The 26,641-nt window shown below is 39.0% G+C and overlaps 1 protein-coding gene across 1 annotated transcript in view; it reads left to right on the forward strand.

Moving 5' to 3' along the window:
* LOC123760246 (methylenetetrahydrofolate reductase (NADPH)) overlaps positions 1-20,746 on the forward strand; it is a 51,677-nt gene extending 30,931 nt beyond the window's left edge. The window contains exons 8-15 of the mRNA XM_045745740.2: positions 2,507-2,829; positions 4,439-4,594; positions 10,395-10,491; positions 11,579-11,707; positions 12,937-13,035; positions 13,578-13,751; positions 17,307-17,429; positions 20,082-20,746. Coding sequence (XP_045601696.1) covers positions 2,507-2,829; positions 4,439-4,594; positions 10,395-10,491; positions 11,579-11,707; positions 12,937-13,035; positions 13,578-13,751; positions 17,307-17,429; positions 20,082-20,324 — 1,344 coding nt within the window. The 3' untranslated portion in view covers positions 20,325-20,746. The remainder of the gene's footprint in view (positions 1-2,506; positions 2,830-4,438; positions 4,595-10,394; positions 10,492-11,578; positions 11,708-12,936; positions 13,036-13,577; positions 13,752-17,306; positions 17,430-20,081) is intronic.
* The last annotated feature ends 5,895 nt before the right edge of the window (positions 20,747-26,641 follow it).

Consider the following 26,641-nt stretch of genomic DNA (forward strand, 5'->3'; position numbering starts at 1 on the left):
AAAAAAATCACCAGAAAAAACATAAAGGTAACAAATCGGGCAACTGCTTGAAGAGTATTAGGTATCTAGATGTAATAAGGCAAACAATTGCTGCTGCGAGATAAACACCCTAACAGTGTGTTAGCAGTAACACACTGTTATAACACACCCTAACAGTATCTGGTAGCCTGATGGCTACTAGATGGCAGGCCAGGTCGTGTGAGGCTCAAGCCAGATTGTACCCTCACTCACTCCCCTCGTTACAGTTTAGGAAACACGGATCCTCAGACAGGACCCATCCTCTTCACTGTAACAGTAATCTTCTGGGGGCCATTGCTTTGTTATTGTTTCCCTTCTCCTTCATGTTTGTGGTTTTATACCACCAACAATGTGTGGGTGCGTGACTGTAGGCCCCTCAGAGATACCTGGTCTGAGGGATTTGGGTTGCTGCTCCTCTCTGAGCCGACTCCTTTTGAGTCCAATTTTGGGTAGCTCATGAGACTTGTTCACTATGAGGTTTGTTGATGTTGTGAATAGTAGTTAGCTATATACCTATTATGTGATCACTCCTAACCTTATTCCTTGTGCACTTTCGCCGAAGGTGTGCTTGGGTTACGTAAGTTATTGTTCTTGTCTGTGACTGCATCGGCATTTTCTCACCAGGTGTTAATGATCAGGGGTTCAAGGTTTGTTCAACATTTCCATCTTGCCTGGCACTCTTGACTGTCTGCAGGATGGTCCAGGAGACCAGTTTACCTTGTCTCTTTGGTCTTGGTAAACTTCTTGCTCAGATTGTTTTGGCTTCCTCTCCATTTCCATCATTAAATATTTGATTTTGCAATTGCAGACTTTCCATCTGTTGATGGAAGGCTGTTCTCTTCCCACCCCTGATCTGCTGTTGAAGGTCTCTGCCTTTGTTGGAGCTGTAGCAGGCTTGTGCTGTGATTGTGGCTGATGGTCTCTACCTTTGTTGGAGCTGTAGCAGGCTTGTGCTGTGATTGTGGCTGATGGTCTCTGCCTTTGTTGGAGCTGTAGCAGGCTTGTGCTGTGATTGTGGCTGATGGTCTCTGCCTTTGTTGGAGCTGTAGCAGGCTTGTGCTGTGATTGTGGCTGATGGTCTCTGCCTTTGTTGGAGCTGTAGCAGGCTTGTGCTGTGATTGTGGCTGATGGTCTCTGCCTTTGTTGGAGCTGTAGCAGGCTTGTGCTGTGATTGTGGCTGATGGTCTCTGCCTTTGTTGGAGCTGTAGCAGGCTTGTGCTGTGATTGTGGCTGATGGTCTCTACCTTTGTGACCATGGCTGGAGACCCCACTATTCATGGCCTGCGGCTTTGTTGTGTGTCCTTACTTTGTTTTCTAAGTGTGATAAACCTGTCTGTCAATGAAGTTCTTCTTACTCCAAGTGCTCTATGTGGACCACCACCTCTGGATAGGGATTGGTGGTATTATCCAGATTCTTGTCTTTTCCTGCTAACTGGGGCCCTGTTGGGCTTCGGTTTGTGTCCCTAGTTATTGCGATAGTGAATTGGTGGTGGCAGCACTTGGGCTGTTTCCTTAGGTGTTTTGATTACAAGTTTGAAGCCTACCTTTGTTCTAGCTGCCCCTGGTTTTCAGTGTTTCCAAGGGGACTCGTCTTTTATGGGGTGGGGTAGGTGTCCTCTGTTTGGGCTGTGAAGGGGTGTCATAGTTTCTAATCATGACCTTACCTTGCAATTAGCAAGGGTGTGTTTTCTTGTTTTTGGGATGGTTTATTTATGGAGGTCCTGTGCTAGCTGTCTTAGTCTATATGGCCTTGTTTCTGGTAGGCCCGAGAGCATGTTCTCCCTTGAGGCTTGTTTCATCTTCCCTACAAGTCAATTGCTGGGGCCTCTTCAGCACCATTCCTTGGATGTATTTCTAGGTCTCGGGTTCATGGCTCGGTTCCACTATATACAATGTTTTGTTGTCTTTTCTCCTGTATCATTTTCAGTTGGTGGGATTGGCTTTGGATTTTGCATTGGATCCAACTCAATTTTCTTTCTGAAGTGCCACCACTGGGTTTACATTTCCTTGCTCTCTGGGTTTGTGGCATCTCTGGTAATCTAGCACAGTCTCCGGGTTTTCCTCTTTCCATTCTGGGTTTGGCTTCTTTCCCTTCATTTGGCTTGTGGGCTGTAGTATCAGTTCTTGTTCCCTACTTCCTCGTGGGATGGAGGGGTTTGGGCATGTGAGTGAGTGAGTGGATAGGTTGGCTGGAGCTTTGGATGATCTGGGCTGTCTTTTCGGAGCAGTTGGGCACATCTCGATTAGGGTGTATTCTCCACATCAATGATCTTTTGCTTTATTTCCTCTGGTTACCTAATTTTCTTCAAGCAATTGGTTACTTTTTTGTGCTTTTGCATCGGTTTTTCTTGTCAGTTTTTTGGTGATATACTGTGCCAACACCTTAGCTCAGGAAGATACTGAGGGCCTCACCAGTAAAGGTGTTTCATTACATTTAATGATTGATTTTTTATTGACTTTGACACCATGTTACCTTTAACGGTTGCAGGTAGATGAAGGGGCTAACTTTATCATCACACAGCTGTTTTTTAAGGCTCAAACATTCATCAAATTTGTCCGAGATTGTAAAAGACTAGGCATAAATTGCCCCATCATTCCAGGCATAATGCCTATACAGAGTTATGACTCTCTGCGACACATCGTCAAACTCTCCAAACTTGACGTGCCACAGGACATTATGGATGTTGTGGCTCCTCTAAAAGACAACGATGAAGCTATCAGAAATTATGGAATTCATCAAACGTGTATGCTTATAAGGGAGTTGTTTGATGCAGAAATGGCACCTGGGGTTCACTTTTATACTCTTAACAGGTGAGTGCATTTATCTAGTTACAATTTAGCAACTAAAAACGGCTAAAATTTTGCTCTAATTTGCATTTCCCTTATACAGTTGTCACATGCATATTTGATATTACCTGCTTGTTTCCTGCTTGATGGGGTTCTGGGAGTTCTTCTACTCCCCAAGCCCGGCCCAAGGCCAGGCTCGACTTGTGAGAGTTTGGTCCACCAGGCTGTTGCTTGGAGCGGCCCACAGGGCCACATACCCACCACAGCCCAGCTGATCCGGAACTTCTCTTAGAAAACAGTCCAGTTTTTTCTTGAAGATGTCCACGGTTGTTCCGGCAATATTTCTTATAGTCACTGGGAGGATGTTGAACAACCGCGGACCTCTGATGTTTATACAGTGCACTCTGATTGTGCCTATGGCACTTCTGCTCTTCACTGGTTCAATCTTGCATTTTCTTCCATATGGTTCACTCCAGTACATTGTTATTTTACTGTGTAGATTTGGGACCTGGCCCTCCAGTATTTTCCATGTGTATATTATTTGGTATCTCTCTCGTCTCCTTTCTAGAGAGTACATTTGGAGAGATTTGAGACGATCCCAATAATTTAGGTGTTTTATCTCATCTATGCGTGCCGTATATGTTCTCTGTATTCCCTCTATTTCAGCAATAGAGGGAATATATTAATTTTACCTATATTAATTTACCATTCCCACTGTGCACTTTACCTAATAAAATTAAAACATTAGCATACACTAGTGTGACAGATATTAGTGCTACTTCTCCCTGTAATCATCACCTTATTTCAATAAACTTAACTTTTAACACTTTCTAGGGGGTGGGGGGGGGGCGCCCCGTTGGGTCCATGCAGGTAACAGACTGATATCCATTATATTAGTCTAAAGCATCAGTTAATTGCAGTTCTTTGCCTACTGGGAACCATGAGCCAGAACCTGGTTCCCTCAGAGAGGAGAAGTTAGCAAAGAGAGGCGAATGGAGCGTTCATAAGTCACATGAACATTCTACTTTGTAAGAGTATAGTCATGTCTGCCATTGACCGGGGGTATCACCCAGAAAGGTAGGAGGACCATTTTAAACCCCAACTGGTAAAATATTGCAACCTAAAACCGAACAGTGCCCATGAACCCCTCCCAAAAGGTAACTAAAACAAGCAAATAACCACTCACTCAGCATGCCTCCCCCTCCCCCCCAAGTAGGGGGGGGTTGAATGAGCTGCATGTTGAGTTGATGACAATTTGCTTGTTACCTTGTTTTTTCTTGGAGTTCTTGGGCTCTGTTTGGTCTTGGGTTGCACTTTTCTACCAGTTGGGGTCTGTTTTAGGGCACCTACCTTTCTGGGTGCCTAACCCCGGTTGATGGCACACATGAAAATACTCTCAAAGAGTGGAGTTTTCATAGGCCATTGCTCCTTTTCTTTTCTGAGAGAACCAGGTTCTGGCTCGTGGTTCCTGGTAGGCATAAGAACTTCATATGACTGAAGCTCCAGACTAATATAGCTAATATCAGTTCGATAGCTCCAGAGAGCCTCAGGTGCTCACCCAAAAAATGGCGTTTCATTACATTCAAAGCTGGGTTTTTTGCAAATTTTTTAAGATGTGCAATTCCTTGTTCAGAGAGGTAGCAACTACAGCCATTCTGAAGCAGTTGGGGCTCTGGGCGGCAGCCCCTAGACGACCACTGCCCTGGAAAATGGCTGCCAACCATAAGAGAAGAGGAGAGGATGTGCGTCCCATTTTCTGGGCTTCCCGGCCAAAGGCCTACGTTTACAGGTTAGATAATTTTTGCTGTTTTTCTTATTTATTCTAGTACAGGTATATATTCTAAAATTTGTATTGGCCATCATTGGTTTATATAAGAACATAGGAATAAGGGAAACTGCAGAAGGCCTGTTGCTCATAGAAGACATTGCCTATTGTCACCCAACCAAACTCGCTCCTATTCATGCCTAACCTTCACTTGAAACAATCGGCTCATTCCATACCTGTTTTATTATTTTGCAAATTGTTTTATAAATCTAAAACTCTTTGTTCAAACCAGTATTTACTGAGCGCTTTTCTGAATTGAAATGTATCCAATTTATATCCATTGTTTTGTCTTTTGTTTAGTGTTGATATATTTAGCACCATATTAAATAACACCTTTCATCCATTTGTATACTGTACTTAATCATATTGCATCTTACTGTTCATATTTGAAGAGAATGTAATTTTGATTCATATAAGAAGTTTCTACTTTCTGGGATTAATTTTGCTATCCTTTTCTGTTTATTTTCAAGGGAAATTATATATATGGTGCCTAAAATTGAATTGTATAATCTAACTTGGTGTCACTTGCCGGCTGGAAAGATATTGCAAATCAAATGCAATATCTTTCATAGACAACTGGGAACACTTCTATGGAAGAAATAAAATGTATGCTCGTGATGGTGTGCATCTATCGAGGGCTGGGGTTGTTGCTGTTGCGAACTCGTTGGAACCAGCGGTTAGAGGTGTTTGTTTGGGTTTAAACTGTTAGTAGATAGTGGTATGGGAATTGATTTGGAGGAAGGAGGTAATAAAAGTATGTGTTCGTGGGAGAAAAGAATTGGCAAAATGATCAGGGAAAGAAAAGGGCCTCAAAATAACAATTCACTTAGGATATATTACACTAACAGTAGAAGTCTAAGAAATAAAATTAATGAATTAAATGCTCTTGTCTGCACAGAAAAAATAGATATTATTGCACTTACCGAAACGTGGATGAACGTAGAAAATAGAGAACTATTAGCTGAATATCAGATAAATGGATTTAAACTATTTCACACAGATAGATATATTAGACGAGGAGGAGGAGTAGCCATATATGTTAGGGACAATTTGAAATGTAGTCTCAAAGAGGGAATCAAAACTGAGCCACACACAGAAACTATTTGGATAGAATTAAATGAAAAAGCAAATAATATTATAATAGGAGTTATATATAGGCCACCAAATTTAGACAGAATGGAAGCAAAGCATCTATGGAATGAAATATCTAGAGCATCTAGATCTAACAGTATTTATGTCATGGGTGACTTTAATTTTAGTGGAATAAACTGGGTGAACAAAACAGGGAATAGTGAAGCAGAAGATTTTCTAGAATTAATTGACGATTGCTTTCTTACGCAACACATTAAGGAACCAACGCGGGAAAATAATATTTTAGATTTAGTGTTAACTAACAGGGAAACACAAATTAATGACATCGAAATAGGGAGTGAGCTAGGGAACAGTGATCACAAAGTAATCAGATTTAGCATAGAATGGATTAGACCTGTAGGAGAAAATTCTGTTAAAGTGCCAGATTTTCGTAAAGCTGATTTTAATAGCCTAAGAAATTTTTTGGGTCAAATAGATTGGAAACTCTTGGGTATGGGGTGTGGGCCGGTCTTAGAGCGAGACATGAACCCAGCGATAGGTGACGTAAAAGGGGATTTCGATGTGGATTTAATATATAACTTATTTAAGAATATTCTAAACAAAGCACAGGAACGTAGTATACCATACAAATTGAATAGGTCGAATACTAATGACCCAAAGTGGATAACAAATAATTTAAAGAACCTTATAGGTAAGAAGAGAGCTTGGTACAAAAGGATTAAGAATGGGGAAGTCAGGTTAGAACAGGAATTCATACAACTGGTTAGAAATGTTAAAAAAGAGATTAGGAAAGCAAAAAGAAACTATGAAGTTCGCATAGCAGAGCAAGCAAAGTCAAATCCTAAAGGGTTTTTTCAGTTATATCGAACTAAGACTAGGAAAAGGATAGGTCCATTAAAATCTGAGACAGGTCAAATAACGGATAATGACAAGGAGATGAGTAGTATTTTTAATAAATATTTTATATCTGTATTTACTAAAGAAGAACTTAACAATATGCCTTCAGCCGAACAAGTCTATGTGGGTGGGGATGAGGACAGGTTGACTAGTTTAGCAGTTACCAGGGAGGATGTAATTAAACAATTAGAAAAACTAAAACCAAACAAATCCCCAGGGCCGGATGAAGTGTTTGCCAGGGTGCTTAAAGAATGCAAAGAGGAGCTTTCCGAGCCACTGTCTACCATATTTAATAAATCAATAGAGTCAGGCAGAGTGCCAGAGTCATGGAAGGTAGCTAATGTGGTACCAATTTTTAAGAAAGGAGATAGATCACTTGCGTCAAACTATCGGCCAATTAGCCTAACGTCTATTGTGGGAAAGTTACTTGAATCAATAATTGCAAATACAATTCGTCTCCATCTTGAAAAACATAAATTAATAAATGAGTCGCAACATGGTTTTACAAATGGCCGTTCATGTTTAACAAATTTGCTAACTTTTTATTCCAGCATAGTTGAGGCAGTTGATAGTGGTAAGGATTGTGATGTTGTGTACCTTGACTTTAGCAAAGCTTTTGATACAGTGCCACATGAAAGACTAATTAAAAAAATAGAAGCTCATGGTATTGGTGGTGCTATACTAACTTGGATTAGGGCATGGCTATTCCAAAGGAAACAGAGAGTTAGTATAAATGGGGTTAAGTCAGAGTGGGATAATGTTGTTAGTGGAGTACCTCAGGGCTCTGTCCTGGGACCTCTGTTGTTTATAATATATATAAATGATTTAGATTCAGGTTTGAGTAGCAACATTTGCAAATTTGCCGATGATACGAAAATCGGTAGGGAAATTAATTCGGAGGAGGACTCGCTATCACTTCAAGTTGATCTAGATAGGGTTTTGAAATGGTCAAAGGATTGGCAAATGCAGTTTAATGCTGATAAATATAGAGTTCTGAGGCTAGGTAATGATGATAGAGTTACAAGATACGAGCTAGATGGTGTTGAGATTGCGAAGTCGGATTGCGAAAGGGATCTGGGAGTTATGATTAGTAAGAATTTAAAACAAAAGGATCAATGCATGAATGTTCGTAATAAGGCGAATAGGACACTGGGATTTATTAATCGAAGCGTTAGTAACAAGACACCTGGTGTGGTTCTTAAGTTATATCTTGCTCTGGTTAGGCCCCATTTAGATTATGCAGTTCAGTTTTGGTCGCCGTATTATAGAATGGATATAAATTCACTTGAACGTGTCCAACGTAGGATGACTAAGTTAATTCCCCAAATTAGAAATCTTTCATATGAAGAAAGATTAACAAAGCTTAAGTTGCATTCACTGGAAAGGCGAAGAGTTAGGGGTGACATGATAGAGGTTTACAAGTGGGTGAATGGACATAACAAAGGGGATATTAATAGGGTATTAAAAGTATCAACACAAGACAGAACACGAAACAATGGGTATAAATTGGATAAGTTTAAATTTAGGAAAGACTTGGGTAAATACTGGTTCAGTAACAGGGTTGTTGATTTGTGGAACCAATTGCCGCGTAACATTGTGGAGGTGGGATCCCTCGATTGTTTCAAGCGCGGGTTGGACAAGTATATGAGTGGGATTGGGTGGTTATAAATAGGAGCTGCCTCGTATGGGCCAACAGGTGTTGTAATCCACAAGTTAGTAGGAATTATTAGCTAGAGGATCATTACTACAACACTTAACGAATGATGATTGGAAGTACATGTAAGTAGACAGACTATGGATCACATATCTAAGAAAGGTCAATGGATTAAGACCGAAGCTGTTTAGCCAAATTAATAATTCCTGGAAAGAGGAATTATTCTTAGTCAGGCTTCTAGGATCAAGGTTATCGCTCTAGGGATAAGGTGAATCGGATTATACCTTCCTTGAGAGGCGGGGTGAAATGTTTGAGGCCATGGCTGACTGGAGTCAGTCTGATTGTGGGAGTTGAACTAGCAAGTCCTTTGGATCCCCGTTTGCGGCAGCAACGAAGTGTAGCAGACAGCTATGCGAGAACCTGATGTGATCTTAGTGACCAAGTTAAGTCTGCAGTATGTGAGTATTGAATGAAAGACTAACCGGGTGTGGAGCGTTGTAGTAATCATTCCGTATTAGGGACTTAGGCGGAAGTTACGAGTGTGGGTGGTGATCGTGGAGGTCAAGTGGTCTATGGGTATTGAAAGTGTATTGACCTAATAGAGTATGTTAATATGTATTTATTTGTCAGAGTCTATTCTTTGTAATTAAATGACAAAACCCGACGGCCTTTAAATACCTTCCATATGTTCGTTCATTGTGTTCCAGTACAAACCGAGTGGTACGCCTCAAGGGTCTGGTGTGTGTAGGAGTATAGGTGGTAGTAACGGTTGCTGAGGCAAGGTGTTATGTGTTGTATAATCGCCGTGTTCTGAATGAACCGGGGTTCATTCAGAACACAGCGATGAATGAACACCATCTTAATGAACCGGGGTTCATTAAGATGGTGTTGTGATTGCGAAGTCGGATTGCGAAAGGGATCTGGGAGTTATGATTAGTAAGAATTTAAAACAAAAGGATCAATGCATAAATGTTCGTAATAAGGCAAATCGGACACTTGGATTTATTAATCGCAGCGTTAGTAACAAGACACCTGGTGTGGTTCTCAAGCTATATCTTGCTCTAGTTAGGCCCCATTTAGATTATGCAGTTCAGTTTTGGTCGCCATATTATAGAATGGATATAAATTCACTTGAACGTGTCCAGCGTAGGATGACTAAGTTAATTCCCCAAATTAGAAATCTTTCATATGAAGAAAGATTAACAAAGCTTAAGTTGCATTCACTGGAAAGGCGAAGAGTTAGGGGTGACATGATAGAGGTTTACAAGTGGATGAATGGACATAACCGGGGGGATATTAATAGGGTATTAAAAGTATCAACACAGGACAGAACACGAAACAATGGATATAAATTGGATAAGTTTAGATTTAGGAAAGACTTGGGTAAATACTGGTTCAGTAACAGGGTTGTTGATTTGTGGAACCAATTGCCGCGTAACATTGTGGAGGTGGGGTCCCTCGATTGTTTCAAGCACGGGTTGGACAAGTATATGAGTGGGATTGGGTGGTTATAGAATAGGAGCTGCCTCGTATGGGCCAATAGGCCTTCTGCAGTTACCTTTGTTCTTATGTTCTTATGTTCAGCGTCACGACACAGGCCTTCTGCAGTTGCCTTTGTTCTTATGTTCTTATGTAAATGAAGCCTAACAAAGGCAAGATTTAGCTGAAAATAACATTAGATTTCTTTTAATAATGCTTCTAAATATGAATCCAAGTTTTCTATTTGCCTCATTTCTAACATTTATGTATTGATAATTTTTTACTTAAGATTCCTACCAACCATGACTGCCATATAATTTTCACATTTAGATTTTGCAATTTCAATGCTGTTGAGCTTATATCTATTTATTCTGTTCCATCATGTACACTCATAACCCTATATTTGTTAGTATTAAACTGCATCTAGTAGTATTTTATCCATTTTAAAGTTCTTCATATGTACTGAGTCTGCATTTGTTTCTGGCCATTTTATTCGTCTGCAAATTTGTTAATGTTTCTGTTGTATGAATATTGATGTATTATCCTCAGAATTGATGTACATTTATTACCTTACACATATTATAAGATAGTTTAGTAGCATGCTAGATTTAATGTATCTTATTGTAGTTAATTTTGTAACAGAACACAGCATTGGGACGAGTTCCCTAATGGAAGATGGGGCAGTTCTGAGTCTCCGGCTTTTGGTGAACTGAAAGATTACTATTTGTTTTACCTTAAGGTAAGTCTGCGTGAGTTGCCTCACGCATATTTCATGCGTGAGGAAGTTCATCTTCAATAATAGAATCATTGTACAAAGTGATGTTTTAACTCAAGTTAGGATATGTAACTTATAAATTAGCTTGGATCTTGCTGAAAATTGTGTGAACTGTGAGCTTTACTATTGTAATGTATTTATATTTTCAGAAAAAACACTAACATAATTAGCTTTGATGGCCGACCTGACCCATACATAGTACAGTACAGTACTTACATTTGTAAAAAAAAAAAACTTTAATTATGAAAAGAAGTCTGTTCCTGGAAAATCAAATTTAATTTGAATTCACACAAATTTGGGTTGAGATGTGTGGCTCCAGGTCTGATTTCCACGTGTGACTCTTTCTTTGTGTTGGAGGGTGTTCGGCTGGAGGCCAGCCCTGCGGAGGCTACAGAGCTGACCTACCAAACTCTCTTGGTTTTGGTTTCCAGACTGGATGGTACTCTTCTCTGGGTGGGGAATATTTTTCCTTTTCCTTTCCTAGTTTTCTATGATTTCATCTCTACTCCATTTCACGTTCGGTTCATCATGCTTTTTCAGGGACAGATATTCTAGTTCTACAGAGGTACACATGGTTAAGTATTCCTTCTTCCCGAGCACAATGGAACTTGCTGTGGTATCAGTTGTCAGATGGGGAGCTGCTTCTGTACTAGACATCCTCTTTTTGGAATTGTGAGATGGGGAATTTACTACTGTATTTGATCTTTATTATTTTTGAGATTTGTACTTCTGTCCCTTTGTGATTGAGATATCCAGTCCCCTTTGCTTCTTGGCTAGTTGGGAATTCTATGCCTTCAGTGGAAAGGTGGCAGCTAAGAAAAGGATTGCTTAACCTCTTATCGTGTCGCTAATTCTCTACATTAACATAGACAATACACACATTGTATAATAAAATAATGACAGTGATTTATTAAAATACAAAATATTAAAACGGGTACATTTCATTGCTTAAAATGTTTGACTTATAATTTTGTTACAAAGGCACTAAGTGCACACACACTATTTTAAGCAATTGTAATGTTATTTAACTGAATTTTTTTTTGGTTTACAGAGCAAAAGCTCCAAGGAGCAGTTGTTAGCTATGTGGGGAGAATCTCTGGAGACTGAGCAGGATGTGTGGGATGTGTTCCATGCTTACCTTACTGGCAGCTGTAACAAGACTGGCCGCAAGATCACTAAGGTACAGTACTTGCCTAGTTGGCTAATGGTGAATACTACGCGAGTATATAACGAAAAATATAATTGTCGCATACAGTATAATAATGTTGACCAAACCACACACTAGAAATTGAAGAGACGACGATGTTTTAGTCCGTCCTGGATCATACAGTAATACAATCGACTTCATAATAGTCCAGGACAGACCGAAATGTCGTCGTCTCTTTTCAATTTCTAGTGTGTGGTTTAGTCAACATTTTTCAGCCACATTAGTGTGATTCTTCATCTGCACAGTATAATAATGTTCTTTGTTGGAACAGCAAGCCTGTACTTTGGTACCTTGAGGTCTCCCCAGGTCAGCTACTGACCTTTCCCAGGATGCAAACCACAACAGTTGCCTGACTCCTAGGGACCTATTTACTGTAGGTGAAGAAAGAGCAATCAGGTGAAAAGAAACATACCCAAACATTGCTGGCCTGCCTGGGGATTGAACTTGGTACCTTTGAAAGGTAGTTTTATGTCTTCCAGACAAAACTACATTTCAAAAGATTCATAATCAACTTTTGTCGGGTATAGAACAAAATCCAGCTTATTAGTATTGGGAATATATTTAAATTTTTATCATATAATTTGCAATAATATGAGAATAATTATCAATACATAGTAGTTCATTATACAACTGAAAGTAGACAGTTGTCTGTACATAGTATTATGAGTACAGTAGTGCAACACAGGCCAGTGTTGGTATCACAGTACTATGAGTAGAGTAGTACAACACAGGCCAGTGTTGGTATCACAGTACTATGAGTACAGTAGTACAACACAGGCCAGTGTTGGTATCACAGTACTATGAGTACAGTAGTACAACACAGCCCAGTATTAATAGGCAGAACTAGAAGCAACACAAGCTACTGCTTATATGCCTGAAGAGTCAATGATTTTTCTCATCCTTATCAAACCTGAGCTGTCTTTTACACCAGGTTCATTTTATTCCTCAGTTGAAACAAATGCTGAAATTATCGTAAAATTCCTTCATCCTGGTGCACGTGAAGAAGAAAATGTATTGAAAACTCGTAAGAAACAATTGCAAAAGGTGATCTGAGCACAGGAAGAAATCACAGGTTAAAGCCTAGTTACATTCGATGATGTAAGAGTTAGTAGTAGGCATCCATCAGTCTCAGGAGACTGATGGATACTTAATTAAATGCACACATTTCCAAGACTTTTGTAGTAACAAACATATATAACCAGGTGCCATGGAATGATGATGAGCTAAGTTCCGAGACTTCGTTGCTCAGAGACAAGCTGGCAGACTTCAACAAACGGGGAGTCCTCACCATCAACTCTCAGGTTCGTTACATGCTACTGCAGTTTTTTTTATTGTTTTATCTCAACTGTGCTTGATGTATCCTTAAATGAATTAGGCTATTCAACTTCAAAGGCATGATTGCTATTTAGATATACTATAGTACTGTAATCATAATTCTTGTCACCAACATTGACAGGCTTAGTGAAAAAAAAGTCATGGCTAATTATTCCAAATACATATACTGTATAGGTATTTTATTTGTATCAATATATTCATGAGCCATCACTGATTTTGAGGCAAGAGAAATATTTACTGTATGACGAGACTAACAATATTAAATGAAAGGGTGTACATTTTTTGTGGGAAGCCCCTATGACTCCTTGGAGCTACATACTCAAAGCTAAGGAAAAGAGGGGCTTACCATAGACTAATGCCCCAGTCTAATATATCTCACTTTAGCCCGATAGTTCCAAAGAGCCTCTGGGGCTCACCCAGAAAATGGCGTTTCATTACATTCAATGCTGGTTTTTTGTTTAAATTATATTAACAAAGCTTATTAAATTTTTTTTACACATCGTGACAGCCAAATGTGAATGGAGCAAGCAGTGAGGACCCAGTTGTTGGATGGGGGATGCCAGGTGGCTACGTGTACCAAAAAGCCTATTTGGAGTTTTTTACTTGTCGTGAGAATGTTGATGCTCTCACGAACGTTCTACCTCTCTTCCCTGGGATTAACTACCACATTTTAAATCGAGATGTAAGTATTTGAATTCTCTACATAAGCCTGACAGCAGTGAGTATTTTTTCTTTAGGGGGCACTTTATTTGCATGTATTTTCAAAGCTACTGTATATAGCATTTAAAGAGGGAATTTTCTGTATTAGAAAGGTACTGTATGAAAATTTATTTGTAATTCAGTAGGTTTCTCTACGTACTTTGTGATGGTAAGTAGAACAAAACAAGGCCTCCTGGTTGGTGGTCTGGTCAACCAGACTGTTAGATGTTGCTGCTTGCAGTTTGACATTTGAATTGCAGCATGATTTATGAGGTACCTTTTGGTGATGTTTATCTAGATCTCTTTTGGACACCATGAGAGGTCAGCTAATTATGCTCCTGTTACATGGAGGGAGTGCATGGAAATGTCTTGGTCCTTTAATGTTACCAGAATTGTCTCTTGGCATGCCTACTGCACCTCTGCTTTACAATGGGGCTATTTTGTATTTCCTGCCATGCTTCCTGGTCTCATAAGGAGTTATATCACTATGAACTCATATTTGACTCGGCCAGGATTCGAACCAATGCCGTCCAAGATCACCCCTAAACATACACAGTACCATGACCACCACACCATTGATCATCTACTATTCTACACTACCACCACACCATTCAAGTGTGGTGGTTACAGTACTGTGTACGTTTAGGGGTGATCCTGGATGGCATGGGTTCGACTCCTGGCCAGGTCAAATATGAGTACTTAGTTATCTGTGGCTTGTGTGTTCATGCACCCTTTCTCACAAAGGAGGTATATATGTATGTGCAGATTTGGAACCAGTCCCTCTAATAATTTCTGGTTTACTTGTACTGTAGTCCACATGAGTGTGAGGTTCTAACCCTCCATTTTTTTAAGGGACCAATGGAATCAGCAGTTGCCCTGAATCTTTGAGTGAGTTGCCTTCTGGCCATTTTTTCATCAGGGAGTTTCTCCTTATCCTCCTTTCTCTTCAGTTACAGGTTTGGAGGGAAGGAGATTGCCTTGGTGTTTTACAGATTCTGGGGACATTTTTTTCTTCTCATTCTATTTCGGAGACTAAAATTTTCACCTTGGCATTCGGTTCTTTCAAGATAACTCTGGCTTTCCTGCCATTCTTTGTTGCCTGGTGTTTGCAGTGCTTTTCATGTCTTGGAAGAGGAGGCTGACCTAGTTAATCTCCATTTTTTGTTTGCTAAAACAGTCTTTTGGTGGCTTTTCATTGCTTTTTGACTGAATGACAGTAAATGTGTTATTGATTGGCCTTTCTCTCCTGGTGAGGGGTGTGATATTGCACGGGTTCTTGGAGTAGCCGTTCCTCCTCAGTTCATAGAGGTTTTCTTCTTCAGATGCTTATAGGCTGCAGGTGATGTTTTAGTTGGCTATTGCTTTAGGCATCTGTGTTGCTGAACAGTGCACTTTGCATCTTTGGTATGACTCTTGTGCCTTTTTCGATGTCTGTTATAATCAGCTTTGAATTCTGCATCACACCTCCTTTTTAGCTGTACAGTATGTGAATTTTGTGAGTTTCCCCAGGGATCTATAATCTTTCTAGCATTGTTGGCTTGGCCTGGGTTCCATCTTTTGCTGTGTCTAGTAGATACAGTGAAGTGCTTTTTATGCTCTGCTGGACTTGGCAACTTATACCATTCTCTCTTTTTACTTTGTGCTGCCCAGTTCCATGGCTCCAGTTTCTGTTCATAGTTTGAGTGGTTTAGCCTTGCTGAACTATTGAATTTCCTGGGGCACAAGATATCTGGAATGAGCCCTGCATTTGTAGCAGTCTTCTCTGTTATAAATTCTACCAGTATGAGGTCTGGAGCTTTTGGTATTCCACTTGGGTGCTTGGAGCCCATTTCCTCTTGGATCCTTCCAGGTGACAAATGGAGAGAGGTAGTCATTTAATGCATAATTCCTATGGATACCATCACATGTTGGCATCTCAAGGCATGACACTGTTAATATGCTTGCAAAGACAGCCTGCAGAAAACCAGTGGTAGAAATTGATATGGGTGTTTCATTAGTAGTGACAAAGAGAATACTTAAACAAATATCTAATAAGATCTCTCAGACCTAACAAATTCACAAAGACCGGAAAGTTGTAGCATTAAATATTATGATAGATATCGTGAGGAGACATTCACATATGGGACTACTAGAACAAGAACCCGGCAATGTGATGTTATAGTGGCCAGAATACGCCTGGGATATAGACGTATCTGGCAGCTTTCTCAAACCCAAATGTCGAGTACACAATGTGTCAACTTTGTGAAAGAAAAAACATGCACTCTCTTGAACATTATATTGTAGAATGTCCCATATTGACTGACTTTCGCCCTCCTGGGCTAGGGTATGCTGAACTGTGTAATTACTATACGAGTACTGGAACACTTTATGATATATTGGACTTGTACCCAAGATTAACCATGTAATGTATCAATTATACAATGTATGTATGTGATGTAACTATATAACCTGAGCTTGTAAAAGCACCTTCATCACCTTCAGTGATTAAGTGCTTAATTGCACACTAGTTTCTCTATCAGATATCTCACCCTGTCAGAGTAAAATTGACAAATGTATGTGAATGCATGTGTGTGTGTGTGTATATATATGTATATGTACGTATATGTGTGTGTACTGTATGTGTATAAAGCATATATGGAAGCTGATCAGAATTACATTTCACCTTTGTAAATGCACATTAATGACACTATGTAAAAGACACATCGAACACTTTATGTAGGGCATACGTAAATCTGTGTATCTATGTATTTACGTATGTATGTTAGCTTAGCATTTTAAAAACACCGAATCACCTTCTGTGGTTGATTGTTCAATAAACCCATGAACTATATGTTTAACACATCTCTAACCCTGTCCATGGAGGACAGAAGAAAATATATTTATGCTGGTTAGCATTGTAAATGTGTGGCCTCGTCTGTGGTAGAAAATAATAATAATAAAAAAAAATGCATTAGCTAGCTTGTCAGTTTTGTTTTTGATAGTTTGCCACTCATAATTTCTGATCTGCAGGTACCATCAACTCCTGGAAAAGGGTTAATGGAGCCTTTTCAAGGGTAGTGTCCCCTCAGTGGGTAATGTGTCTCATTGCTGCCAGACATATATATAACTAGCCTGGCCAGTGCCATCCAGTGTGTAAGTGTAAGCTGAGGGGCTACCGAGAGTGTAAGCTGAGGGGCTACCGAGAGTGTAAGCTGAGGGCTTCCGAGATCTAACACAGAAAGGGATATTTCATTTCCTTCTACCTTTTTACCGTTTTATTAAGTTTCCAATCCTGATGTCTCATAAATATTCAAAATTTGTAATAAGAGTACAGTACTGTACTGTGCTCAAAAGTAGTTTAATATAGATGAGCTCACATTGTCATTGATTTGATGTTGGAGTAGCACAGTTTCTCTGCAGTTGTACAGTATATGATAAATTTTTTTAAAGATGTGTTTGGTTATTATGTGTTAATTTAATGTCATACACTCACATTTTGGCATAACCAGTCATGTCATATTTAGTGATTAAGTTTTAAAAGATGTATTTTTATCTTCAGGGCTCGGCCGATTTCAGTAACTGCCACAAGCATCGACCAATTGCTGTAACATGGGGAGCATTCCCAGGCACTGAGATTATACAGCCAACTATAGTTGATCCCCTCAGCTTTAGGGCATGGAAGGTAATACATACATTGTACTATGTTCATATTCTCTTAAACTCCACAAATGGTATTTGTGTACTAGTTCATTAACAATGATTTTCACCTTTATGCAGCATGTCATTACTTGTGATGTGTCAGTTACTTTTTGTATGTTTTGTGTACTGTATAATCCATGCTTGATACTAGGACACCTTAAACTAAGGTTTTCACGTCCACATGACAACAATTTTTCAGCCCTTGAGTTTATAGAATAATACATCTCCAATGCCATGCAATCTAGGCTAATTGTTTGGGTTGATATTTTTGCCTGTGTTTGCATCGTGTCTTCTTTTATGTTGTTATTATGCTTTATATATTTAACTTAATGTAATGTCTAGACTTGCAGACTACAAATGATATTGTTGCTCTGAAAGCAGAAAAACAAGTGAAGTACATTTGTCAATTGTACACTGATAATGATCAACACATTATATTCTCCTCTTTCAGACAAACAATGCAATACTCAACTGACTCTTATAGGTGATTAACCTAGGCTGCCCAAATCACACGGGCAAAGAACAGAGGGCAGGGGGGCAACCTCTCGAGGTTTTCCCGAGGCTTAATTTTCAGTGGGTTGTATGTTGGAGTTGTCCTGAAACTCTATCGCTTCCTCTTCTGTGACAAGGGAGGGTCTTTCCTTCCAAGTTAGGGATATAGGTTTTCCAACCAGTTTGATACTTTTTCAGTTACCCCCCTTAGCTTTGTCAGCATGTTTCTGAGTCCTGGTTCAGGGTTTACATTTGAACCCACTCTGTGGGTTCCTGAAATCTTGCCTTCCTTGATGAGATGTGGTGTAGTTACTACAGTAAGACTGTTCCTATGCATCTGAATTTGACCCAAAATTCTACAAATAACTCGGTTGCTTCCTAGTTAATGTATGAGGTCCAGGTTTCCTTCAAGTTAGTGAGCAGTCTGTTGTTCTCCTTGGAGAAGTGGCGACTTTTTGTTGCACTCACTCGAGGATGTTGATGATTACCCCCTGTCTTTAGTGTCTTCTGCTGTCAGTCATGCTTTGCTCATGTCTGCCCCTCTTCCTGTGATGTACGGGTGTGGTAACTCAATGTCCAGTATTCCAGATTGCTTCTGAAAGTTTTCCTTTTTTTTACACTTCTCAGAAGCTCTTCTCTGTGCAGTAACATTTGGAGATGGTTTGTCCATCTGCGAGTGCCTCTTCAGACTTCAACCGGGGCATGACAACGATCACCCAAGTTTGGTGACCAGTGATAGAGCATACTTGGGAGCCATTTATTAGGCTTGGTTCTTGGACAACTTGGCTTTCAGCCTCAATTCAAGAGGCTTTGGTGGACTTGGACCTCCTTTTCGAGTTAGATATCTGGCTCAAACATCTACTCTGTAATGTCATCCATAACTTGTTCAACAAGTGTGTCTTAGCAGTGACATGTATCATTAGGGGTTTGTCTAATTTTTTCTGACTCCAAAGGACTCTTCAGAGCCTTAGTTAATTCTTGATCTTCTTTTCCCAAATGCACTTACTTATTGTCCAACATTCTAGATAACCACAGTGTACCAGATTCACCTGCTGGTTTTGGCCCAGATGTTTCTCACATCTCTGAATCATTGAGCTGCTCATTGGCCTGTTCCTATCCATCTCGCTATGTCTCTTTGAGTTGTACACAGACATTGGATCTTGCCTGGGGCTTTGTCTCCAGCACTCACCACATCGGTCAGGAGTTGGGGTATCTTTCCCTGATGCAGGCACAGATCACGGTGATGTTTGCAGCAGTCTGAATGGTGCTTTCATACTTTTCTCTTCTATGAGGCTTAGAATTTACTTTACAATGAGCTTTACTGGGATTGAACACCAGTGGTTCATTGCCTAAAGTGGGATGGGTCCACCAGGTCCTTCTCCCTTTTGGGGGTCAGGGAGGAGTGGGGAGGCTTCAAGGATAGCGTCAGTACAGTTCATATACAAAGATGTTTCAAACATTCTCATGGATGACATCTGCTTCTTTCATCAGATTTTTACAGTGTGGACAGTAGACATAGACTTCTATCAATGTATATGAGAGTCATTCAGGCATCCTTAAGTGGATCTCTTTACCTTGGCATGAAATTGTCAGCTGCCTCTTTATGTGGCTCCATTTGCTATCTGCTTGACCTCTGTGATGGACACATTTTGTGTGGATTCAAACTGCTGCATTTTTCGTTACCTCTTTCCTCCAGTTTGTATGTATTTACCTGTGTTGCACAAATTGAAGACCTTTGTGGTGAACATTATGTTTTGTACTCATATCCTTGGTCTTGGACCATAATTTCTATAGTCAATTCAGTATTCATACTTAAAGTATTCATTATATGCCCAGACGTGTCTGTGAAAATCCAGCGCATAGGTTTGAATCCTCATCAAGGCCCTTGTGAATTTGTTTATGCCCTTTAGTTATATGAAATCTTGTAATCATTGCACCCCTTGTACTCATTACCATCATACCATTATTTGTATCTTGAGATATGCTAAATCTGAAATTCCTCCCCTCAGCTATGATGAAAACATGCCTAGGTTTATTTGCCTGTGTATATTACATAGACATGTATGTAAAAGTATATAGTAGAAACATTGATTTTTCTCCATTACAAATGGATAGACAAATAATTTGCTTATTTTTCTTAAAGGAGGAAGCATTTGGTCTATGGGAAGAACAATGGGGCAAGTTGTATCCCGAGGGAAGCCGATCTCAAGAGATAATCCAGCACATTACCAACAATTATTACCTCGTGAATCTAGTTGATAATGATTACCCAAAGGAATCCTGCCTGTGGGATGTATTAGAGGCTATGTTCACATGGAGAAAACTCCAAGAAGAGAAATTAGAAAAGCAGGAGGAGGCTGCCAACTCATGTGCTTGTGCTCAGTGAATCAAGAGCATGGAATAATTTAATGTAATATTTGGCTTTTTAATGTGAGTGTCGACAAAGAAAATTGTGTGCGTTTAGAATTTCCCCTTGAAGTGCATAATTACTGAAAGTAGAATTTCTCCTGAAAACTAATTTAATTACTGAAGTTGAAGCCAGTGTTTACATTATAAACGAGTAAAACTATGAAACTGGCTTTGATTTTCTATATATGTACAGTAGTTTTCTCTTTTTAATTTTTGTTGTGGAAAATTATTTCACATGGTTAAAGAAAAGAAAGGTATCTGATAATTTAAGATAAAAGTGAGAAGCATGTAGAGTGGGTCATGGACGAGGTATACTGTATTACTGTACTACCTAAAAGGCTGATCCAGACTTTAAATATTTTTTACTTATTTATTGAACAATAAAGGTACTATCTCAAAGCTTTTAATTTGTTAACAGATCCACTGATTTTCTTGCACGTGATATAAATATTTTTAAAGTGTGTAAGGTGTTATTAATACAGATGAGCTCATTTTATAGACGAGCTATGTTAATTTTGAAAAAGTTCCTAGTCCGGTAACACCTGCACTTTGAGCAAAATATAACAAAACGTTTAATTTGGAATGGATTTACATTAATTTAATCCCAAAGATGTGTATTAGAATGCAGATGAAAAGTCACAATAACCTGCCTGAAAAATCGACTTAATAATGGTCCAGGACGGACCGAAACGTCGTCGTCTCTTCACTTTCTAGTGTGTGGTTTGGTCAACATTTACAGTTTAGTTATTTATCATTAAGTTATTATTTAGTTACTACAGTTCATTTAGTCGTGGTTTTACACTAATGATACAAATATATATATAATAGTATGGATGTAGTGGAGTTTACCTTGACCCCATGAAAAAAATCCCGCTGTCATTTCATGATTGCCTATTATGCATAATTGCATATGTGCTTATCATTGCAAATGATACTATTCCAATGCAGCAATCATCATGGTATGAAATTCCATAATAATTATGTGATACGTATGCATATTGGTTATGTTGATGTGATTTTCACAATTGTGTAAGGTTGTAATGAAGTATAACAGGTCAACTAATGATCATTTGAACATAATAAAAGGAACTGCAGAAGGCCTAGTGACCCATGCAAGACAGCTCCCATTTATATCCACCCATATTTATTTATATACGGGCCTATTGGCTGATATGAGGATGCTCTTACAGTATTTACATCAATGATATAAAATAGAAGGTGCCTTGTATGGGCTAATAAGCCTTATGCAGTTGTCTAAATTCTTATCTTCTAATTCACTCTTTCATTCATTCAACATACATACATACATACATACCAGTGTATTCGTGATGTAGTAGACATGCAAGGTCAACACTGAGAGTGGTGTGGGTGGGTCACTGTGAATGTCTGGTGTTGACAGACGGAGCCGAGCTGCCACACGTGTGTGCACACACACTCCACCTGTTCCCTGCACAAAACTGGCTAAAATGTGGATGGTTACTTTATTTCCACTTTTCCATACTTTTTACGTCCAAATTAATAATTGTAGAAAGATTTTTTATTTTTTTCACTTAGGCAAGCAGACATGTAAATGCATAGCTGAACATTAAGGTGCCAAAGTCAAAAGAAGGCACCAAGCCTGTAAGAATATTCAATATCGTGCCGCTGAATATTAAACAAATTCCTAGATATTATTCAGGATGCCAATACCAGAGCAAAGAGAGAGAGAGAAGACGAGCGACATGAAAGGTGCCAGATTCACTGAGGATATTATCAAAGGACATATTATTAAAAAGGAACACTGGTAAAACAAGTAAGTGAATGACTGGCTAATGGCACAAAATGGTACTCACGAAAATTAAAATACTTCACTAATAATTATACACAGTGGAAGGCAAAACTAGCCTTGCAATAGGTAACTGTACAGAAAAGTAAATGTCCAGCTTGCAACAACCAAATGTAACAAAAGTGATAAAACAAAATACAGTGGCACCTTGACATACGATTGCCCCTACTTATGATAATTTCGAGTTACGATGTAAATTTCATCGAAAAATGTGACTCGACATCCGATGGTGTCGTCGACTTCCGATATTTGTTGGTACACGTTTGGGTCGATGAAGCGCGTGGTTTCCGGTCACGCAGCCGACCTGCCTCAGTTTACTACAGCTGCCCGCTTAGTAACGATCGTGCCTATAAGAAATTTCGCTTTTGTGGTGATTTTTTGCATTTTGAACATTAAAGTAATTATTATATATCACGCCATGAGTCCCAGGAACGTTAGTGGTAAGGCTCAACATACGAAAACCTTTGTAAGGATGATCACAGAGCAGAAACAAGAGTACAGAATGTCTCTTCCTCAACAATTAAGAAAATGTGTGCAGCATGGGAAGAATTGCAAACCTTTGCTGAAACGACTCACACAAATCAAGCTGCAGTAGGTCGTTGCCTTAACCTATTCAATGACACTGTGATGCAGCATTACAGACAAATGTTAAAACGAAGGGAAAAACAAATGTCTCTTGACAAATTTGTAGTGAGACTAACAAGCACTGAACCACAACCAGGTTCTAGTGGTATTCAGGCAAAACGTAGGAGAGAGAGTACCCTAGAGAAAACATCACTGCCTGATGTGATAATGGAAGGGGACTCCCCTTCCAAACAGTAACATCTCTCCTCCTCCCCCCTCATCACCATCTTCCATACGCCATCAAGAGCCCTCCATAAAGGTAAGGGAAACTTTGGTACTGTATTGTAGTTAGAAAAAAACATTGTATTCAATATAAAATGTATTTGTATGTTAATATTTTGGAGGGTGGGGAACGGATTAATTCAATTCCCTTTATTTCTTATGGGAAAAATCGCTTCGACTTACGATATTTCAACTTACGATCCGTCTCTGGGAACGGATTAGCATCGTAAGTCGAGGCCCCATTGTACCATACTTTATTTGTTGGCATATAAAATTCATCTCCACTGAAAACACCCCTATTTTCCAATTATATTTTGTGAAAAAAAATGTTAATATGTTTCGTCATTTATAGAAAGTGATTTTAAAGTAAAGAAGCCCTATTGCCATGTTGTGTCACATAAGCTACAATATCAATCTTAAACTAATGTATGAAAGTGGTAGGAAAGATTAAATGCTGATAAATTTAAGGTACAGGGTAATTCATATTGAAAATTTAAAAAAAATTGCTGTTGGATGAACACTGTAGCACCAATAAAGATATCTACTCAATAAAAATAACAGTGCACTGGAGTGAATGATATAGAAGAAAATTCAGAATAGAACCAGTGAAGAGCAGGGGTGCAGTAGGCACAATCAAAGAACACTGTATAAACATCAGAGGTCCACGGTTGTTCAACGCCCTCCCAGCGACTATAAGGAATATTGCCCAAACTGTGGGACATCATCGAGAGAAAACTTAGATGGTTTTCTTCAAGAAGTGCCGTACCAACCAGGCTGTGATGGATATGTGGGCCTGCGGGCTGCTCCAAGCAACAGCCTGTTGGACCAAGCTCTCACAAGTCAAGCCTGGCCTCGAGCCGGGCTTGGGGAGTAGAAGAACTCCCAGAACCCCATCAAGCAGGTATACAAAGAAAGATCTGGGGGTGCTAGTGGCTGGTAATTTAAAGCCAAGAAACAGTGTATTGAGGCTATATAAATTTATTTATGTTTAAATTTTATTGGAAGATGTTTGTTTTATAAGCTAAGAATGTCTTCCTCACTCTGCACAATTCATTATTGGGTCAAGTGACAAAGTTGATACATAGCCTTAAATCATATAGAACTCTTAAAATAAATTAATTGATTCAATCTTGAAAGGGGTATAATAAAAGGTGATTAAATTATTAAACTCTCTCTCCCCTGTCAAAAGAAAAGATTATCTTGACTCATACTTTAATATTTAAATTAAAATAAAAAATAAAAAACTGTATTCATTAATGCTTGTACAATGTTTGTTGAATTAGTTTACATTATTTACACAAGAGTAAGTCATATTAATAGCAAAACATGTATTTATTATAATTATATACTGTAATCTAGATTTAGATTTAAAAACAACATTTATCAGTGTTTAAAAAAGCAGTGTGTTTCATTGAACAATGAGCCGTAACAGGCAATAATAAATTGTAGTTTAAAAATACAACATACAGTATTTAAATGATTTCACATCAGTGAGACAAAATAGTGTTTGAGTAGTAAACAGAATAGAATAGCTTATCAATTGATAACAGTTCAGAATAATATCGTGTAACAAACAGGTATAGCATGGTAATGAACAGGTACAGTATGGAAATGAACAGGTATAGCATGGCAATGAGCAGGTACAGTATGGTAATGAACAGGTATAGCATGGTAATGATCAAGTATAGCATGGTAATGAACAGGTATAGCATGGTAATGAACAGGTATAGTATGGTAATGAACAGGTACAGTATGGTAATGAACAGGTATAGTATGGTAATGAACAGGTATAGCATGGTAATGAACAGGTATAGCATGGTAATGAACAGGTATAGTATGGTAATGAACAGGTACAGTATGGTAATGAACAGGTATAGTATGGTAATGAACAGGTACAGTATGGTAATGAACAGGTACAGTATGGTAATGAACAGGTACAGTATGGTAATGAACAGGTATAGTATGGTAATGAACAGGTATAGCATGGTAATGAACAGGTATAGTATGGTAATGAACAGGTATAGTATGGTAATGAACAGGTATAGTATGGTAATGAACAGGTACAGTATGGTAATGAACAGGTATAGTATGGTAATGAACAAGTACAGTATGGTAATGAACAGGTACAGTATGGTAATGAACAGGTACAGTATGGTAATGAACAGGTATAGTATGGTAATGAACAGGTATAGCATGGTAATGAACAGGTATAGTATGGTAATGAACAGGTATAGTATGGTAATGAACAGGTATAGTATGGTAATGAACAGGTATAGTATGGTAATGAACAGGTACAGTATGGTAATGAACAGGTACAGTATGGTAATGAACAGGTATAGTATGGTAATGAACAGGTATAGCATGGTAATGAACAGGTATAGTATGGTAATGAACAGGTATAGTATGGTAATGAACAGGTATAGTATGGTAATGAACAGGTATAGTATGGTAATGAACAGGTACAGTATGGAAATGAACAGGTACAGTATGGTAATGAAAACACCATGTGTGCTATAGTGGCTGTACAACAATGAAAGACATCTTGTATACAGTATATATATACTATATATATATATATATATATATATATATATATATATATATATATATATATATATATATATATATATATATATATAGTATATATATATATATATATATATATATATATATATATATATATATATATATATATATATATATATATATATATATATATATAACTGAAAACTCACACCCCAGAAGTGACTCGAACCCATACTCCCAGAAGCAACGCAACTGGTATGTACAAGACGCCTTAATCCACTTGACCATCACGACCGGACATAATGAGGTGATAGCCGAGGCTATTTGAACCACCCCACCGCCGGCACTCGGATAGTAATCTTGGGCATAGCATTTTACCAAATCACCTCATTCTTTGGGGCACACGTGAGGAACACAAATGCGAACAAGCCTGAATGGTCCCCAGGACAATATGCAACTGAAAACTCACACCCCAGAAGTGACTCGAACCCATACTCCCAGAAGCAACGCAACTGGTATGTACAAGACGCCTTAATCCACTTGACCATCACGACCGGACATAATGAGGTGATAGCCGAGGCTATTTGAACCACCCCACCGCCGGCACTCGGATAGTAATCTTGGGCATAGCATTTTACCAAATCACCTCATTCTTTGGGGCACACGTGAGGAACACAAATGCGAACAAGCCTGAATGGTCCCCAGGACAATATGCAACTGAAAACTCACACCCCAGAAGTGACTCGAACCCATACTCCCAGAAGCAACGCAACTGGTATGTACAAGACGCCTTAATCCACTTGACCATCACGACCGGACATAATGAGGTGATAGCCGAGGCTATTTGAACCACCCCACCGCCGGCACTCGGATAGTAATCTTGGGCATAGCATTTTACCAAATCACCTCATTCTTTGGGGCACACGTGAGGAACACAAATGCGAACAAGCCTGAATGGTCCCCAGGACAATATGCAACTGAAAACTCACACCCCAGAAGTGACTCGAACCCATACTCCCAGAAGCAACGCAACTGGTATGTACAAGACGCCTTAATCCACTTGACCATCACGACCGGACATAATGAGGTGATAGCCG

The sequence above is a fragment of the Procambarus clarkii genome, chromosome 39, assembly GCF_040958095.1.
Source record: "Procambarus clarkii isolate CNS0578487 chromosome 39, FALCON_Pclarkii_2.0, whole genome shotgun sequence".
Classification (NCBI taxonomy): domain Eukaryota; kingdom Metazoa; phylum Arthropoda; class Malacostraca; order Decapoda; family Cambaridae; genus Procambarus; species Procambarus clarkii.